The sequence below is a fragment of the Chenopodium quinoa genome, unplaced genomic scaffold (assembly GCF_001683475.1).
Source record: "Chenopodium quinoa cultivar QQ74 unplaced genomic scaffold, ASM168347v1, whole genome shotgun sequence".
In the NCBI taxonomy this organism is placed as follows: Eukaryota; Viridiplantae; Streptophyta; class Magnoliopsida; order Caryophyllales; family Amaranthaceae; genus Chenopodium; species Chenopodium quinoa.
The window spans coordinates 16688118-16705379 of NW_018742204.1; the positions used below are offsets into that span (position 1 = coordinate 16688118).

At 31.9% G+C, this 17262-nt stretch overlaps 1 protein-coding gene across 1 annotated transcript; it reads right to left on the bottom strand.

Annotated features, from left to right (window-relative positions):
- Window positions 1–9300: 9300 nt before the first annotated feature.
- LOC110720227 (nudix hydrolase 1-like) lies at window positions 9301–13941 on the bottom strand. The gene is made up of 2 exons (XM_021899235.1): window positions 13348–13941; window positions 9301–10439 (listed from the first exon to the last, which is right to left on the bottom strand). The coding sequence occupies exons 1-2, from the start codon at window positions 13511–13513 to the stop codon at window positions 10144–10146; spliced, it is 462 nt and encodes a 153-aa protein (XP_021754927.1). The 5' UTR covers window positions 13514–13941; the 3' UTR covers window positions 9301–10143.
- Window positions 13942–17262: the final 3321 nt, after the last annotated feature.

A 17262-nucleotide genomic window follows, 5' to 3' on the forward strand; every position in this document is an offset into this window, starting at 1 on the left:
GTTGTCCTTTTTTGGTTTTTTTTTTTTTAAATCTATGGTGGTGACTGTTGAAGTTTAGATTTTAGGGTTTTTTTTTTGATAATTTATGGGGACTTTTTTTTTTGATTTTTTTTTTAGAAATTTGTGGTTTTTGGTTAGGGTTCGGTCAAGTTTTGGTTTATTTGGGTTAGCTAGCTAGGTGGGTGGATTTGGGTTAGGTTGGTAAATCTGGGTTGGGGTTTGGGTTAGGTGGGTGGATCTGGATTGGTTATGGGTTGTGGTGGTGGGTCTTTGTAAGTAAGGGGTTGTGGGGAATTGTGGTGGTTGGTGGTGTAAATTACGGTGGTGTATCGGTGGTGGGTGGGGTGAATTGCGGTGGTGTTAAGGTGATTTTAGAAGGTGGCTTAAGAGGGAAGGGGATACAGGTGGTGGCGGGGCAGGTTTTTTTTTTTATTATTTATTTTCCGATTGAATTTCCGTCGAAAATATCCGGCGGAATTTTCGACGGACTTTTCCGGGCCTGAAAATCACTTCAGATGGACTGATTTTCGTCAAAAATTACGTTAAAAGAGTGTTTCCGATGGAAATCCCATCGAAAAAGGCCGTTTTTCCTACAAAAGGTTTTCCGACGACCGATTTCGACGGAAAACAGGGTGTTTCCTTTCCGACGAAAAAAATTCCGTAGTTATTTGCCTGTTTTCTAGTCGTGAATTTTATTTTAATGTGTAATTTATTATAGATTCATGATTACATACTCCCTTTGTTTTTAAATATTTGCTCCATTTCTCCATACGTAGTGGGGTAGGTGGAAGAATAAAAAATAGTAAAAAAAAAAACAAAAGTAGTGGAGAGAATTAGAAGAAAGAGAATATGAAAATAATAAAATATATTGTAAAATAAAGGGAATAAGAGAAGAATTGAGGAGAGAATAAATATGTGTATCTTATTCCATATGATAAGGTGTATATATACATACAATATATTAGGGTTTGATTGGATAACCCTAGATCTAGATTATTTCGGAATGATACAAAGGAGGATAATGGATATGCACAAATATTTCATAACACTCCCCCTTGGATGTCCATTATCGAAAATTGTGCCTCATTAAAACCTTACTAAGAAAAACCCTGTGGGATAAAAACATAGTGAAGGAAAAAGAGTACATCATTCTTCGTAATACGCTCGAGATGCCGCCTCATTAAAAACCTTACCAGGAAAACCCAATTTGGGACAAAACCATGGTCAAGGGAAAAAGAGTGCAGCGCGTATTTTCTCCCCCTGTTGAATACATAACTGTACTTGATATCTTCTAGTACCGCAACGATGAATCCAATATGTTTGGATATCTTCTAATATGTAGTAAGTAAAGTATCATCCGTTGATCTTCGACTCTCCTAAGTTGAAGTTGCATCTTCAATTCTTCGGGTCTTCACGTGAACATGTGAAGTGTCTTCATTTCACCATACTTGTGTTTATCTCTAAAAATTAAACTTATGCAGTTATGACTTCTTCTGGAAGTCGTTAATAATAGAAATTGATAATTATTATTTGATCAAACATTCATTAATAGACAAAACTTGACATTATTAATGTCGTTCTTCAATCTCATATGAATTATAATACAACATATGCAATTATATACATTAATCATGGTTCTTCTAGACCATAAGAAACAGTCTCACGCATAAGTATCCCGTTTCTTTAGAAGTTTCATAATTAACTACACGATAATTTTTCTACGTATAGAAATAGTAAATCTCACTAACTCTTATATACCCAAACTTCAGGTTGAGATGTCAATGATGTAGTCACATAAATTTTTCAAGAGTTTGATAATTGTAATATTCAAAAATTTGTAGGGCTGATTATTTAAAAACGTCGTATATAAGTTCTTCAAGAACTCTTCTTACATGATTCACAACATGTTATTAAATCGACGTTTTCAATATTTTCATCACAAGTATAAGCCCATAGTAACATAAGTATTTCTTTCTAATTTTCCATCAAAGTTGTAAATATGCCTTACTATACTTTGAATGAACGTTGACATACACCATAATTATTATATAGAAAATAAAGCATGCAATATGATATATAAAAATATGATAAACAACTTATACAATGAGTAATGCATTTACAACTTCGAACATATGCATTGAATAATCCAAAAACCTAAGACTCACACATGCATATGAACATAAATAAGACTCGAAATAATGCAAGACACTGTACAGTGTGGATTTTAACAATCCATATTTCTTTGGACTTCTAGTCCATGATAAACTTTTATTATTATCATCATGTCAACATTAAAATGGACATATATTCCAGATCCCTTATTCACTAGTCCATTATATCATGCATATGCATTATTTATCGGTTCCATCATATACCGGTATCATCATATAATTCCTCAAGGTACAATTTTAATTTGCATGCTATTTTGACAATGATATCTGAATACATTTTTCATTGGTACCATCATAATTTTTCTTACATCATAGGCCATCTATAATAATAATTCAGATATCTATACCACTTTTAGGGTATTTCATTCACTTTGGTATTTATATACTATTACACTATTAGTGTTAACTGCACTATCTTGCCAAATATCATATCTATTAAACATATCTTTATTTTGGAACCGATCATATACAACCTACACTTCAGGTGTAGTGATTCAAGTACAATTGACAAGATTTTATCTCAATGTATACACATAATTAATATGACCAAAATGTATCTTCAACGCTATGCAACATGAGTCATAACTGAATACAAAATCAAATCATAAATGTGCAACATATCTTGATAGCATATGGACGAAAGTTGGCTAGAAAATATTTCAAATTACCATTATTTATATAGGGATCATTAGTTTAATTAATTTTTGCCAACTTACTCCAATTCTCCCCCTAAGTTGGTAAAATATCTCATATATAGGGGCATCACAGTTCTTCACCAACTTAGTATACAAATTTACAATAAAATTCATTTCATGGGAGGATCATAATCAACAAAATTTATCTCTCAGAATAATTATATTAAAACAATCTTTTATCTCTTCTAGAGAGTAATTTTAAATTATTTCTTCATTAACTATACATTGCATAATACGTATGTATTTATCATTAAATCTTTCACAATTTGTTCTCTTCAGGAGATCAATAATTCAACATCAATGGGGAGACATATGTTGTGCAGTTGAATTTCCTTCTTTTCTATTTCTTATGTGCTGACATACAATAGCCCCAATCAAGAGAATTGTTATACAAATATAAACCTTTTTTTTTTTTTGTAATTTCACTAGGTGGTGATCTTCGGGATCAGTAGAAACATTGATAGTAACACTAGTTACTTAAAATTTTCACATATAATTTGTACGTGGTGAGCTTTTGGTCACCTAATATTTGTCAACATATAAATTATTCTAGTGAACTTCTGGTCACCAATTATTCAGATTGACCAATATATTATCTCTTGAACTTTTCTTTTTACACAAACTATTAAAAATTACAATCTAAATATAGCTCAATCTCAATGTTATGTCTTGCCATTCAATTTATTTCATATATTTAACATGAGAGAGCGTCAGCACATTATTTCTTTCATATCAAATGAAACTTTAGGTTTTCATAACGGGAATTTATTAAACCCCGGATGGCCTAATTATTAATTATCACATCCAATCACTTTTGCATTAATATTTAAATTATGATCAGTTTTATAATATTGGTGATTGCCTTATTAGAGATACTTTATGCATGGCCATGAAAATGATGTGATATAAGTACACCAGTGTGTTTCTTTCTACAATTGGCAAGACAATTAACTAATACTCATACTCCACCGGAGCATTGATTGTAATCTTGATACATGTTAACCTTGTTGGACAACATTTTATACTCTTCTAGAGTACTTTATATAATCATATCACATTTTAATGTATTAAAAATGATCTCTTCAGGATATACATAAAATGTGTCACTTAGCTTTCTCAAATTTGTCATTGTCAATTAGTGCTTCTTTCCTGTTCCAAGGATTCTTATCGTTGTACCCTTTTTCATTACCACACTTCAGGTGTGCTAGTTCAATAGCAACTGATCTTGTCCACCTAGGACATCAACTTAATATGTACATTTATAGCTATTATATAGGTAATGACATTTATTCATATCCATCTCCAGGATGGTATCATGCTAAATATTTGATTATCATGTGGCCACCTCTATTAAATAAATTATTAATGTTTAGGCTAGTGTATGTACCAAACTGACCATTAACATATTTAATTATTCATGTGCAAGGATTACATAAAAACAGTGGAATAAACACTATCTTCCCCTACTCCTTGCATATGGGGGTATAAAACTAGTCCAACAATCTTTAAATCCATCTTCTTCTCAAGCCATAAATTCTTTTAGCAATGCATGTATCAAACAAAGCAAAGTTATTATTTTTCTCTAGCCCAATTATATTAATCATATTAATCTCTTATAAGTGTGGGCATAATTAATATACTTTTAAATAAGTTGCTCACAAGTAATGTCGTGGATTAATTTCTTGAACTCATAACACTATTTCTTGCTCAAATAGCTAATATGTAATCGTTTTGGTAATTCTCATGAATTTCCAATGAATTATATCAAAATAACATCATGCAAACATGCTTATATTATTATTATTATTATTATTGTTTCAATCTTGAGATTGCTCATTCACTTCTGGGAATGAGCTAATAGTCTAGTTGGGATCAAGGATCTCCACTTTTAACCCAAAGTTGGAATCAAGGATATCCACTCAAAGACCATATAATAATATATCGATTGTTCAAAGTATTTATTTATGTATTTATTTTCACTTTACATACATTGGTTTTGCTTACGGAGGATAATATAGCCAACAACATACCATAGAAACTATTGTTGGACATTTCTAAGTCATCATGTACATGTATGTTTTCATATTATACTTAAGAAAATAAAATTACTAGTAATACACTCCTTGTCTTATTATCCACTTCAAAGTAAATCATAAGTATCTCATATAATAGCGGTGTCATGGTTATTAACCATTATAATTAATTATCATATAAAAGAATCTGATGTCATATATAAAAAACATCATATAATAACTTAATCATGCTTATAAAACCATCTATTCCGCAAACAATATACTTGCTCGGTTTTATTTATCTAATTTTTTTTTTCAATCATTTCTCTCTCTCCAATCACATAATCATGAATGAAAGTAATAGGTTTAATAGAGTACTATAAGTATAATGCTACTTCATACATGGTAGAATTATAAACAAATCGAATAATTAACCACATCAGGTACATAAGATCATGAGAGCAATGCTAAGTAGCCATAAGTAGCCATCACGAGTCATTAGACATAGAATAAAATTGACACATAATGACATCCATAAAGGATTAATAATTGCAACAGTGTTGGGATATAGTTCATGATACATGTGTGTGAATTAAAGAATAATCAAGTACGAGCAACATAGGATACAAGTGTAGAGAATGTTTTATTGATGATTTCCTTCATAAAGCTTGAGAATATAAGTCAACGTCAATCTAGGGAGTAATGGTAGCATCAATATATGTACATCTAGTTTATAGGAGATAATTAAGGAGGATAATAAAAAGATATTATCACTAAGATTATGTCAATCCTATCATCAAAATCATGACATGATTTGAAAGATACCAAACAAATACAGTAAATAAATATTGTCTAATATGAGGCTAAAGGCAAGCGACACGGACTAATATATATATATAAACTATTTAATCTTAAACATGGATCCAATTAGATATAGTAGATGAAATTTGTGCTTAACTATATAATATACTCTGGCAAAACGAAACAACAAACATACATAGATTATGAGGAGGCGTAATGGTCATTATTATTAATTATGCAATTTGAATGGATGAAAACCATTGTCAGCATATAATATTGCCCAAATTAAATCTGATCCAAAATTTTATCTTCAAGGATACTATCACTCAAGAAATTATTATCAATCAAGAAATTATTCAGAAAAAATTAATTGATAAAATAATAAATCATATGTGGACCTTTGACTATCAGATCTAATACTCTAGGTAAACCATTCAATCGATTAATCATCAATAATCTAATTCTAAATTCTAATTGTGGCTTTGTAGACACCCATTTGTGTCTCCCCAAAACCAAACCCAGTGATGAGTGCCTTTCACGCCGAATCATAATCAAATGAAACGAAAGTGTGGAAAGGTCTAGTGTTGCGGAGAGTTTTATTTCTTTTCTTTTCTCTTCTCTCTGTTTTTGAAAACTTTATTTTAAGAAAACAACCAATCCAGTTTGGTTGGTCCATGATATGGGTCCAATAGTGGTATAGTTAGATGGGGCTTGCAAAGACCTTTCCAACGATATATTATAAGCCCAATTCCGATGAATATTGAGGAATTTATGGCCAATTTACTAAACTGGGCCCGGTTTGAGTTTTAAGTACAGCCCAATGATCTAAGGGAGGGCCTAATATGATTTATCATTCCTAATGTAATTAGGAATGGTTTTGGTCTTCTAGAACATTCTATAAGGTTCTTATCATTCTTAATTCAATTAGGATTCTTTAGAGTTTTCATTAGATCAAATAGGATTTTCGACTGAAATTATATTATTTTATCTTCCAGTACGGTAAAATTATCATATTTTCGAAAACGTGTTAAAAGCCGGTTTGGCGTCCAACCCCAGGCCTTGGCGCCTGGAACCAGGATTGGCGCCAGACGCCAGCCATTGGAGCCTGGCGCTAGCCACTGGTCCTGGCGCCAATGAGCCAGGGCTGGCGCCAAGTTGTTTTTGCGATCTTCAGACTCTGTTTTGATAAATTATCTTTTTTGGCTGATTTTCTCTATAAATATCGTATCAAAAACTCCGTTTTGAGGGATGGATTATCATTTATCATTCACCACTTCTTTTATTCTTAAGTTTTAATAAATTTCGTTTTCATTCATCATCTACAATCTTCAATCGTCAACAAATTAGTTTATGAATCATTAATCTTTCATTCATTCTTTCTAAACTTTATTCTTTAACACAAAATTCCGCATTCACAAGATCTTGATACAACTAGCCATATTCGAAGTTGTCTTCGCCCTAGACGTGAAAGGTTTTAATTTCTGAGGGTTTGGTCCCAAATCTCTATTTCAATTATTTAATTTAATTGCTTTGTTTATTACTTTCCTTAAAGTTACTAACGTGTGTATTTTGTAATTAGAAAGAGGTACGAGGCATCCAAGTAAGTACTTAATTGATTTTATGATGTAGACATCATGTTTATATTGTTATTATGATATTCTTAGTATCATGTCTAGGGTGTTTTTAATATTAAGCGTGATTAAAAATATGATGCTTCCTATGTTCTTTCTAACATTTATGATTATGATTGATGATGATTATTTATTATGATGCTTGATATATATTATATATTGTTATTGCTTGATCACCTTTTATTGCAGGTTAAAGGGAATTGGTTTTTGCAATCACGCTTAATAAGATATTAATAATCTTGTTAGGTTAATTGTGATTTAAATTCAAGTGATCGCCAATAATAGATTTATTTGTGTATTAAATTCAACCAACATAGATTAAACAGGTTTAGGTTTAATCCTATTGATTGCATGTTAGTCAGAAAGCGCACATGAATACGAGCAGAATAAAGTAGAGGCATATTATTAGGGCAGGTTCAATCTCTTTTAGGTTGGATTTGTACCTTCATCCCCGAACCCTTATTTGGTTCATGACCTTATGGAGTTGACGATCTCTTGGATCGTTAAGGGGTGTAACCTTCACCTCGTGAACGGTTTACAAGTTCCTTAAAAACTTGTTGGCGACTCTTTTGCTCTATCTTCTTCCCTTTTGGACGCCACCGTACTTTAGTGTATGATCACAGTGGGATTCAAGCTAGTGGGATTTTTAAGGCTTGAAATTATTCCCTACAGGCTTACATACAAAAGGTGTATAACTACTAGAGTATGATCTTAGCATGTCGTCAAAAACAGAAATAAGCGTACCTTTGGCAGCATTAATATTTGCGGTTAATCAATCAAACGAGTCCATCGTATTGAATTTTACGGTTACTTTGATTGCTAATATCGAGATTAACAATCTAAGACTTCCCTTGATATAATGCTCATTTGGTTAGATTTGGTGCTGATAACGTATTGTAAAATAAAGGGAACAAGAGAAGAATTGAGGAGAGAATAAATCTGTGTATCTTATTCCATATGATAAGGTGTATATATACATACAATATATTAGGGTTTGATTGGATAACCCTAGATCTAGATTGTTCCGTAATGATACAAAAGAGGATAATGGATATCCACAAATATTTCATAACAAAATATTATTTATGTTGAGTTCACTAGTTGAGAGAAAATGAATTAAATATTGCAAAAGCTTTACCAATAAGGAAATAGATAAAGTATTTAAAAACGGCCGAAAATAAAAAGTGGAGCAAGTATTTAAAAACGGAGAGAGTACTATAAAGGCTAATATGATTAATCTAATACATTATAAATTTTTGTAAGTTAAAAGATATCATTAGAAAAATAATAACTTTTGTAATATAAAGAGTAACTTTAAATACTTTAAGATAATTTTAACCCGTCTTACAATAAATTAACGTATACCCGCCTTTTTGGACAATTTGTTTATGATAAACATAATTGTGTATGGCGTTGTTAGAGTTATCACAGCGTATGTTTTTTTTTAAATACGGAGTATATTTTATATTTTTTTTTATTGTAGATCATAGTTTTGCACTTTGCGTTGACAAGTGTGCTGTTTAAATTGACTTTTAGAGATGTTCAAAAACCGATTTGGATAGGGAAAATGGACGCACTAGACCAAAGAAACTAGTCCGATAATCTCCAGGGCGAGTAATTTAAGAAAACCGGTCTTTGGTCCGGTATAAGTTCTGATGATGTCACACCACTCATGTCCTCCAATAAAATAATATGAAGATCCTTCCAGATCTCCTCAAAGATTGTAAGCTTTTGTTCTTAAAAAGCAACCCCAAATTAAAGTCAGCAAACTAATTTGTCGTGCAATTCATTTCTCATTAACAATGAGTAACATAAACAGTAACCTCATGTTATTTTAGGGTTCTTGCTATTTCGTTTAAATTCTTTTGTTCTTTTATGGTTCATGTTATTTTGTTTTAACCTTTATATTCATTGGTCTTGTTTGGTAATTAGTTGATAGCCAATTGTATTAACGAACTAATTTGAGTAGCTAGTTATATTAGTTGGTTTGATTAGCAGGTTGTGTAAAAAGTTAGGTAAATAATTGCTAATTAATAATTGTTTCAGTGTATATAATAACCAAATAACTAATTTCAAAAGTCTCTTATTATTATAAGTTTTTTCAATGATATATATGCTTTAATTAATCTTTGTTTTACTTGATTTGGACCTTTTCTTTTATGATGTTTTTTTTTTTTGACCGGTAAACTACGGAGAGGGGCCCCATCCTATCTCAAGAGTGGGGCTGTGAGGAGTCGAAACCCCCATCACATGGGGGGGAGATGGAGGGACCAACCATCCCTCCATCCCCTCACTCCTCAATTGATATCATGGTTTTGAAATATAATGGCTACTCAACTATTGTAGTTGGGTTCTTTTATGATGATACTAAGTGAACTATCAATGCATTTACAAGTATTAAGTACATATTAACTCAAGGAGTAATAAATACATGTCCATATTCAATAGTTATACCATCAAAAAGGAGGTGTCTACATAATAAATCATCAAAACTAACAACCTTGACAAGAAATGAAGAAATTGATTTCATAATAGATTAAGATAAATGACACAATAGAAAATTAGTATAGTACAAAAGCACTAGTAAAGTAATGCCAAAGCAATAACATCAAAACATAACCCACATATATGTGCATAACTGCATACATTGTTACCCGAACATGCCACAAAGAGTATTATTCAATCTAATTTAACCATACTTTCATCAATTTTGAATATAAGTTTAGAATGATGAAAACTGATTGATACCCATGTCAAACACGAACACCACTCGTGAGTCCAATTCAAATCGCTAGCTCTTACAAAGTACGTTGTGTATAAGATCATCGCTACACTAGGCAGGGAAGGGGTTGAACCCGCTATTAACCATTTTCTCAAGAGGCCAAAAGAGTGTTTGAGGAAGATTGTCCCAATCATACCAATCCCAACCATCACATTTCTCGGGCTCTAGATTTTGTGGAACTTGATCTGTATTTGTTAGGGACGAACGGAGGAAGATGGTGACATAATGTAAAGGCTTAGGCCCTTCAACAAAGAGGTTGTTGGTCACGGTTAGTAACTCTGTTGCTCCTATTTCTAACCCTATTTCTTCCTTCACTTCTCTTGCTGCACATTCCTCAAAGTTTTCTCCTGAAATTATCACATTAAAATTTCACTTTGATGAAGATAATTTGTTGCTCAATTTAAATACTACGTAGATAGCAATTTGAGCTACTTTATTTTAATTTGATGATCATGTATGATGTATTAAGAGATATTAGGTACAAATTTTACAATGAAAGGCATATTATGAGTACATTTTCTTTTGAGTAATCAGATTCACACAAAAGTAAGACCAAATTAATGAGACATCTTAAGTAGAAATATGGATTAATATAAGTAAGATGAAATAAGTAATTGTTGTAAGGAAATTTTGTCAATGATTATCAATTAAAGCACGTGTTTTGAAAATAGGTAGGCACGAGTATTAAAATTAATTTTTTTAAAAAATTTCACAAAGTTGTAAAAAGTTTATTTAGTACTACCACTAACAATTTCGGCTAGAATGTTCGGCATGTAAGTTTCACTTTTTACCTTTATACTATAAAATCACCATCTTAATTGATTAAATTATTCTTCATAAAAGTAAAAAGTGAGACTCAGATACCGGAGAATCTAGCCGAAATTGTTAGAGTGGTAGTGTTTATTAAAATTTTTACAACTTTATAATAGTTCTTTTAAAAAAAATAAAAAATTAAATAGGTATAGAGTAACTGTTTTTAAAACACGTGATTTAATTGGTAGTTGTTGATAAAATTTTGGAAAAATTGACAAAAATAATCCCAATTTTTGCCGATTCGCTCAAAATAATCCCAATTTTGGATTATCAATTAACCTATACTAAAAGCGAACCTAAGATGACATTGTCACGATAACATTAATAATTTTCCCTCCTTTTTTCACTTTCCTTTTTTTTTTTTTTTTTTTTTACCAAATTTTAATGACTTCCATTTTATAAGCTACAATAATACTTATTTCTATTTTGACAACATATCTAATCCAATCATACTCAATTAATATTTTTTTTTTAACATATATTCTATACTATTAATCTTTTAGTTACAAGTATACAAACATAGATTAAAAATAAGGTATTAAATATATCATTGTCCAAGATTATTATAATATTAAGGAGTATCGGTTTTTTCCTCCAAGCTCCAACATTAATCATTTGACATTAATCGTTATGCAATGTGATTATTAAAATTAAAATAAAAACCGCTACTACTCACTATACATACATTTTGAAAAAGTTGATTATGGAATACTAATTATCCTAAAGTAATATAAATCAACTAAATTTTCATTTAATGCCGATCAAAGTGTGTCAACAAAAATATAAAGACAAATGTATATTAGTTCGTATACGGGTACTAACCTTTTATTTTTTTTCCCTTTTTTTTTTTGAAGACATATATGGGTACTAACCTAAGCTTAGATTTTCGTTTTCTTATATAAAACTTAATAGCTTCTAAATTTCTATTAATAAATTATTTTTTTTAAAATTCAAAACAATAACCTTTACGCATTTGGTATAAATTAAATTCAAGTTATTTTGTCACAAATATTTTTTTTGGATAAATTGTTAAATTAACAACCATTCTTTATTTCCCTCAAAAATAAAAATAATAAATAAATAAATAAAAACCATTCTTTATAATTTTTGTTGTAAAGTTTAATTATAACCGTGCATGGCACGGGACTTATCCTAGTTTTTAAATAATCCCAACTTTAGGGGTTATACGCTTTAAACGATCCCAAGTGGCCGGTAACTTGATAAAGAGGTAATTTTATTTTATTTTTTGTTTAAGTGACATGTGGCACCACAGGTTGGTTGATATTTTTTTATTCATTTTTTCTTTAAAAAAAAATTGAAAACCACCGCCATCAACGGCCAGATACCGGCAGGCGGCAACCTTCTCCCACCGCCCAGCCATACCCCAGCCCTAACCGTCGCGCCAGACCGCCTCAACCCCGTGATGGCGCCGGCACTTCCCCCTTCCCTAACCCCTGAACCACCTAAACCACCACCGCAAAGCCACCTTACCAAAACCGCGAAAACACTTTAAATAACCCAGCCCCACCGATAAAAACCCCAAATCGGCCCTCCCCTAACCTCGGAACCCTAGCGCCGAGGGTTTTGAGGGTGGGGGAGGGTCGATTGGGGTGTTTTTGCTGTGGGGCTGGGTTATTTTAAGGGTTTAGGGGAGGAGGAGGAGGGAGGTTTTGGGAACCGACGCCGGCGTGACAGAGGTTGGCGGCAGTGGTTTGGGGCTTCGGAAGCAGCCGGCGGTGGTTTGGGGCTTCGGAAGCAGCCGGCGGTGGTGATTGGAAGGCGGTCGTGGGTGGGATGTTTTTTTTTTTAAAAAAAAAAATAGTTTTTTTTTTTATTTAAAATTTTCAACCTATCATGTGGTGTCACGTGTCTATGTAACCTGATATAACATGTTAGGTGAATAACTCCTTAAGTTGAGATTATTTAAAAATAATCTAAAGCTGAGATTATTTAAAAATAATCTAAAGTTGGGATTATTTTGAGCGAATCAACGAGATTATTTTTATCAATTTTTTCTAAAATTTTCTTATTGTGCCTATTATACTTGTGTTCTTTAATCAAATAATTTTTCAATGTAATCCCAAAAATTTATAGTCTCTCATAAATTTTTGCAACATTTCACTCCAAACTCATAAATTTCAATCTTAATATTGTAATTAATTTGAAATGGATTGAATACATATAATCCTACAATAATCACATCAATTGAAAATTAAAATGACAAGCATACTCTTTATTACATTAAATTAACAATTGACATGATTTCTCCACACTTGAAAATTTGAAATTTCTAATGACAATAAAATCACATAGTATAATGAATCAATTCTGGTAGCACAACATTGACGAACAACAACTATATAATAAAATATAAAAAGTGAAAAACAAAAAAGCAGAAATGCAATATATAAGAGAGAAGAAGACGGAGAAATAGAGACAGACCGAACTCAAGATTACCGCCGGGAAGAGCAAAGGTGGAGTTGCCAACGGCAGAGCGACGGCGTCCCAGCAGCACCTTCTTTCCATTTAGTAAGAATACAACCACCGCCACTTTTGGTTTCGCCGCCTCTTTATCGGTTGTTGCTACGCTGCTACTCGCTTTGCTCATTTATTTTCCGATGATCTTTCACGGTCAGTGTTGGTTTTTGGAGTGTAAATTTGGGCAAAGATGTTCTGTGTTGTTGATGAGTACAGAGTACTTGTATTTGTAAACTTGAAACTTCCTTTTTTTTTTTTTTTTTTTTTTTTTTTTTTTTTTTTTTAAGTACTTGTTTGACAAGGCATTAATGGTTTGACCTTGTACTAGTAATTTTTTTACTTCGAACTAACTAAAGTGAGAAATAATGATAGCTTATTTTAATCGTCCAAACTACTTGTTTAATACAGAGAAGGTTAATTTGTGAACAACTACTTGTTAAATTTTTTTTTTTTTAAAAAACTAGCTCCTAAATTAAAAAAAGTTTGGGTAGCAATTCTATTGTTCATTGAATAAATTTTGGTGAGTGGGGTCCATTTGTTATTTTGATGCTTTTTTTTCAAATTATCAAATGAAAAGTAAAAACTATCCTTAGGTTAGTTGAGTGTGTGGTACACTCGAATGTATATAACAAATTCCACCAAAAAAAATCATCACCCTAGTATATATATTAACCAACCTCATCTTCTTTGCAAAAACTCAACCCAAGGGTGGGGATGTTTTTTTTTTTAGGAAAAAAAAAATAAAAATGGATCCCACTCACTGGAATAATTTGTCGGAAATGAAAAGAGCAGTGCTACTCAAAATTTTTAGATATGAATGGTAGTTTTTTTTTATATATATAAAACTTTTTAATGAATAGTTGTTTACAAATTGACAGGTTAAGCGAGTAGTTTCGGACAATTTTACCCAAAATGGAATCGGATTGGACTTAACTTTTCAAAACTAAATAAAAATTATCAAACTTTAATATGTAGCTAGCCACACCGTATGACCAGACATTTTTTTTTTTGGAAGAAATGGTCGGGCTTACTTGGTCAAGGGTTATTCAATCGGTCAATCAAGGGTTATTCACTCGGTCAATCAAGGATACTTGGTTAGGGTTTACTCACTTAGTCAGTTGAGGGTTACTTAGTAAGGGGTTGCTCAATCCATCAAGGGTTACTCGGTCAGGATTGCTCAATCCATCAGAGGTTACTCGGTTAGGGGTTACCCGATCAGTGAAAGGTTATTTGATCAGGAGTTACTCGTATGTTAGCTGACCACACACAAAAATGGCTGATAAAAACTTGAATCAAATTTCATTTAATCATATTTCAAACCGAACATTGAATAGATACCCTTATTATATGGCATTAATATCTTAGTACGTACTTTGGTTCTAATAATCTTCCAAAAATCTAGAGATGTTTGGCAAAAAAAAGAGCCCCTACTAGACGACAAGGGTGTGAAACTTAGGGTTGTGCACAATAGGTTAACCGTACCGTTTAGCCTTAACGGTACGGTTAACCGTTATGTCGGTTACTTAAAATTTCGAACCGTAACCGTACCGTTAAGGAACGGTTAACCGCTGCGGTTAACCGTTCCTTAACGGTACGGTTACAGGTTAACCATTAACCGTTTAATAAATTTTAAACCCTGCATTACTTCCAATAGTTCCAAACATCCAACTCTAATACAAACTTAAAAATAAAGTAATAAACAATAAAATTCATGTTCTAATTAAGATTACAAATCCATAAACCAAATACATTACAAAGTTTTAATTCGTACTAAGTTTTTTTAATTCGTACCCAATTTCCCCAAATTGATTTGTACACTAATTCAAAAAAAATATATATTTATTTATTTTAACGGTTAACCGAAAACTTGTAACCGTAACCGTTAACCGCTATATTTAGCGGTACGGTTAACCGTAACCGTTTAATTTAAACGGTTCGGTAAATTAACCGTTTAAATGAGCCGGTTACACCGGTTAACGATTACGGTAAACGGTTACGGTTTTTTTGCACACCCCTAGTGAAACTTGATTGATTGTGAATTTGCGGTTCATCGGGCAGGGACAACAATCAAGAGACTTGTGGGACTGAAGTAGGGACTAAGGGAAACATTTAATGGCCATGGTGGCTACCAAAAAGGAGAAGGAGAAGGAGAAGGAAAAGGAGTTCTTAAACCTTTTCTCTCATTTTTTAAATTTAATGTTACTTGTGAATTTTGTCTATCATGAATATGATTTAAGTAATACGTTGTATATATTCAAAAAATTCAAATAGTTTTGGTCTTGCAACATCATAAAATGTAGGAATGCCATATAAAATCCTAAATAGTTTTGCCATCAAAATGGCTAATTAATCAACTTTCATATTTATAAACATCCAAAATAACATAACTCAAACATACATACATTTATACATATCATGCATTCTAAAATTTAATATCATTTCCCAATCACATAAACATCCACAATTAAAAGGACAAATAATATACATCGATACATACTAGGTACATATCATACATTATATGATCCCTAATTTTAATACAGCTCCACAGTCCCCAATCACGTCTCAACAATGACACGCCTCATCATGTCACAAATTAACTTAGTCCCATGCCATCTTTTTCAAAACCTGGATTCCATTTGATTAGAAACAATGTCACTCCTCATTATGTCTTAAATTGACTCGGTCTAATGTCATCTTTACCTGAACCTTACAACGGATTCCAAATAGATTCCGTTATTTCGTGGCATTAATAGCCTAACCGTACTTATTTTGTTTTAATATAATCTTCCAAAAATCTTGAGATGTTTGGCAAAAAAAAAGTGCCCCGACTAGACAACAAGAGTGTGGAACTTGATTGGTCGTATCGCCTAGGTACGATAATTAAGAGACCTGCGATGTTGAGGCATGAGGCAAGGACTTAGGGAAACATCTAATGGTCGTGGTGGCTACTAAAAAGGGGAAGGAAAAGGAGTTCTTAAAGCTTCTCGCACATTTTTGCTTAAAATTTAATGATATTTACTCCCTCAATTCCTAAATTACATTCCTACTTCTAGTATTTATTCCTCACATAATAGAAAGAATTAAAAATGCAATTTAGGGATGGAGGGAGTATAATTTAAGACTTTAAGTAATATGAATTGATAAATTTCAAATAATTTTAGAGCTTGTTCTTTTTGAATGAACTCAGCTGAACTGAACTGAGTTGAGCTGAGCTGAACTGAACTGAAATGAATTGAACTGAACTAAAATGAATATTTTATAAGAGAAGGAAATTAGGAACTGAACTGAACTGAAATGAGCTAAACTGAACTGAACTGAATTTCAACATAAGAGAACAGACCTTTAGTCTTGCAACATAACAAAATTATGAGGATTATAGCTTTCTAGGGATGCCATATAAAAACCTCAATAAATTCTGCAACCTTCATGGATGTAAACATCCAAATAATATGACTCAAGCATGTCATTTTATTTTGGGTTTGGTTTGTTCTATGGTTAACAAAGGACAAATGTGGTACATTGATACATATAGGCCTTGTTTGGCAGTTGGCTGTTGATTGTCAGCTGGTTTGACTGGCTGTGTGTATTAGCTTTTTTGTTGGCTATTTGATTTTTTATTAGTCTAAAAACATGTTTGGTAAAATTGACTACTGGATGTTATTAGTAACTTAAGTAGCCAAAAGCTATTTCAAGTAACTTTTTTATTTTGGCTTAAACGCCAGCTTTATAGCTGGCTAAAATATCCATTTACCAAACACTAATTTTAAATATTTGACCAAATGAAAAAGCCAAAAGCCAATGAAAAACCATTTACCAAACAAGCCGATTATGTGTTCTAAAATTTTAATACCACTCTACAATCATGTCTCATAAATCATA

What these genes read in the sequence shown, in the direction of transcription:
- LOC110720227 (XM_021899235.1), bottom strand. Translation starts at nt 13,513, where the DNA reads ATGAGCAAAGCGAGTAGCAGCGTAGCAACAACCGATAAAGAGGCGGCG. An exon ending in CGGCGGTAATCTTGAGTTCG is followed by an intron (nt 10,440 to 13,347) that starts GTCTGTCTCTAT and finishes TGATAATTTCAG; the next exon opens with GAGAAAACTTTGAGGAATGT.